The 3,267-nt window shown below is 60.6% G+C and overlaps 1 protein-coding gene across 1 annotated transcript in view; it reads right to left on the bottom strand.

Annotated features, from left to right (window-relative positions):
* The window catches only part of ZMIZ2 (zinc finger, MIZ-type containing 2), a 14,743-nt gene extending 13,214 nt beyond the window's left edge, over window positions 1-1,529 (bottom strand). Inside the window, exons 1-4 of the mRNA XM_011946801.1 lie at window positions 1,436-1,529; window positions 1,231-1,345; window positions 623-825; window positions 202-385 (exon numbers count right to left, since the gene is read on the bottom strand). Coding sequence (XP_011802191.1) covers window positions 202-385; window positions 623-825; window positions 1,231-1,345; window positions 1,436-1,485 — 552 coding nt within the window. The 5' untranslated portion in view covers window positions 1,486-1,529. The remainder of the gene's footprint in view (window positions 1-201; window positions 386-622; window positions 826-1,230; window positions 1,346-1,435) is intronic.
* Window positions 1,530-3,267: the final 1,738 nt, after the last annotated feature.

Raw genomic sequence — 3,267 nt, 5'->3', positions numbered from 1 at the left:
GTGATCCGCCCGTCTCGGCCTCCCAAAGTGCTGGGATTACAGGCTTGAGCCACCGCGCCCGGCCTCACATCTCTCTTTTACTGGCCTCGTGAGCCCTGGCATATTCCGTGCTTGTCCCTGGAGCCCACTGTCTGGCTGAGTACCTCCTCCCAGGCCCTCAGGCTGGCTGCCACATGGGAGGAGCTGCTGAGGGGGGCTCACCGCTCCATACTGGCTCAGCTCCTGGCTCTGCTTCTCTTGGAGAGCAGCCACGGTGGCTGTGGCTGTGGCGGTGGCAGTGGCTGCCGCAGCAGCCACAGCCGCAGCAGCTGCCGCTTGTGTGAAGTCAGTGGAGGGTCTTGCAGCATGTGAGGGGAGGCCCAGGCCCCCGGGGCCGCCTGCATACCTGTAGAAGACACAGGATTGCCACACTCTCTGCGTGGGCTCATGAGGGCCAGGACCGTGCTTAGCCCAGAGGCATGCAGCACTCAGGGGGAGCCCATTCTTTCTAGACCCTCCACTGCAGCTGTCGGAGCTGGGAGGAAGCAGAGAGGGAACGTCCAGCTGATCAGCGCCACACTTCTGAGGTGCCTGCCAGGTTGATGGCTCCTAGCATACCTGCCAGGTGAGGGGACCTGCTTACCCAGTGGTGAAGCCGGGGGCCCCAGGGTAGCCCCCGCGGCTGTACACGCCTTGCTGCACGTAGCCCTTGTTGGCGCCGCCTTCAGCAAACGCCTGCTGTCCCAGGCACTGTGGGGAGGTCAAGGCGGAGCTGCCCCCTGCCACACCAGGCATCATGGAGCCGCCAGAGGGACTCCCTGCAGGGCCCATAGGGTTCCCCAAAACCTATGAGGAAGCAGGAATCACCAAAGGGAACCAGCCAAACAATGTGCTTCATGCAGCAGCTCCAAAGTGCTAGAAACCAAGAGGCCTGGCAAGCAGATTGGGGGAGCGGTGGTGGGGACGGGGTATAGCACAGGAAGCAGGGAAAGCAGCTGTCCACAGGTAGGTTGGGGCATTTTGTGAAGGCTAGGTGAAGACAGGAGAAGAAAATCCCACACCAGGCGTGGAAAGAGAACCAGTGTCCAAAGACTGAGGGGACTCAGGAGGCCCCATTCTCATGTCATGCCTCAGCCTCTCTGTCCTCACCTCTCAGCCTCTTCATCTCTCAGAGCTCTGAGGAGGCACTAAGCACTGCCAAGCGCTGGGAGGCTCTGTCTGCTCGGGGATGGGGCCTCAGTGGGTGCTTACCTGGCTCTGTGTTGCGTTGCCAACTCCCCACACAGTAGTGACCACGGACAGCGATCCAGCCGGCTGAGTGGCGCTTTGTTGCCAAGGCACAGACTCATATGCGAATGAACCATCACTGCAGGGAGAGAGGCTGCTGAGGCCTGGGTCCAGAAATGATACCCCCAACCCCAGGGCCTGAGGGGTGGGCAGAGGAGCCCACACTCACCCGTGTGGCGCGGGGGGCAGGGCAGGTTTCATGGGGTTCATGGAGTTCATTGGCAATGGAGCAGCCTATAGGCCGGGTCTGACAGTGTTTATCTGGAACTCAGTTGCTCTGGCTGCCCGACAGGAAGGAAGGGATATTAGCTGAGATGCAGCCAGGAGACCCTTTTGGCAGGGTGGAGGGACCCCGGTGCCAGCAGGCCCCACCTCTTTCTCAATAAGGGACCCTTGGGCTTTGATGGCAGGCAAGGCAGTGGAGGAGCCTAGTACTGGCCCACCCCACCCACTCTGGTGAGGCTCTGCCCCCACAAACCCAGCCTGGAGGCCAGCATGAACCATTTCTGACCCAGGCCCTGCCACCCGGAGTCCCTGGATCAACCCTAGAGATGGACTTCCTGATTCCAAATACTTTCCCCACTCTCCCGCCCACACTGAGGCCTGGCTATCCATATAAAGCCAGGGACAATCCTAGCTACCCTGTAGAAACTGGGGTTTAGAGAGGAGCCGGTAGCCAGGAACCCTCAGAAGGCCCTGGGGTGAAGGACAGAGGGCCAGTCAGGGTGAGGTCCTGCTCAAGGTCTTGCCTACCCTGAGTAGCCCAGGTAGAGGCATAGGCAGTTCTGGAGGCCAGGGGCTGAGAAAGCCAAGGAGGAGAGTGCAGTGGTCAACCAACAACCCTCCTGGCCTTGGGGAGGGACATGCAGGATACCTCCTGAAATGGGGTATGGGACCAGTAACCCCGGGCCCTGGCTAGCAGCCCCTCTCAACAAGAGGGCCCTCCTTAGGGTAGCAGAAGAGCTCCAGGCCACGGGACCTCAGAACTGACCCAGATTCCACCAAGTGCGGGCGGCCTGAGGTTGATATGGTCATAGGGGCCAGGCGCGCAGACCCACTGGCGCATCCATGACACCCCCAGGAGAGGGCAGGGACACACAGCACAATAGATGGAGGGTGGGTACCCACAGACCTGGCAGGGACTGCGACTTGGCCAGTGTTTCTAAGCAAGGGGCTGGGGGGACACTGAAGCGACTCTGCAAGATGGGGCTGAGTGGATACCAGGGACCTGGTGCTCAGGACAGGGCAGCAGAGAGGGTGTGTCAGGGAAGATGCAGCAGGATGCTTGCAGGACCACAGTGCTGGCACCATGGGACTTCTACGTGCCATGCTGTTTGCTCTCCCCATTTAGTAAACAAGCCACGGAAGTGACCACACCTTCAGGCTGCTTCCGAGTGCCACGCCTTCCGACACTGCCACAAGCAAGCCCCTTACCAAAGCAGGCCCAGACATCCCCTGGGGCCCTCCCCCTGGACTGTCCCTGAAGGGCCCTCACTGGCACTACCCTGCGTCCTGACACTCCCAGGACCACCTGCCACATCCACCTCTGCCTGCCTGGGCTATCCACAGAGGAACACTGGCTGCAGCACAGGCCAAGCAGTGGGTGTGTGAGAAGCCATTTCAGCTGTTTCTCAGGAGTCCCCAGGCATGCTCGCCTTGGATATCACTCCCTTTCAGGGCCTGCAAGGCTGCCACACACAAAGACATGCCACCTGAGGTGTGCTGACTACTGGTGCCATCCTGCCATCGCAGCACTCACATGACCTCTCGTGCCCCAGGAGAGGGTGGCCCCGCATTCATCCAGGCTGCCATTTCTTGTGCTGACCGAGGGCCTCACCAATGGAGGTAGGAACAGCCTCGTCCCTCAAAATATAGACCTGGAGATTCTGAGGGCGAGCTGTGTGCCCAGGGCCCCAGAGCAGGTGAGACGTAGAGCTAAGCTCTGCCTGGGGAGTCTAAGCATGTGGCCTTTCACTGGATCTTCCCACCACCGAGCACCGG

This window comes from Colobus angolensis, unplaced genomic scaffold (assembly GCF_000951035.1).
Source record: "Colobus angolensis palliatus isolate OR3802 unplaced genomic scaffold, Cang.pa_1.0 Scaffold253, whole genome shotgun sequence".
Taxonomy (NCBI): Eukaryota; Metazoa; Chordata; class Mammalia; order Primates; family Cercopithecidae; genus Colobus; species Colobus angolensis.
This window is presented reverse-complemented; position numbering and strand designations above follow the sequence as displayed.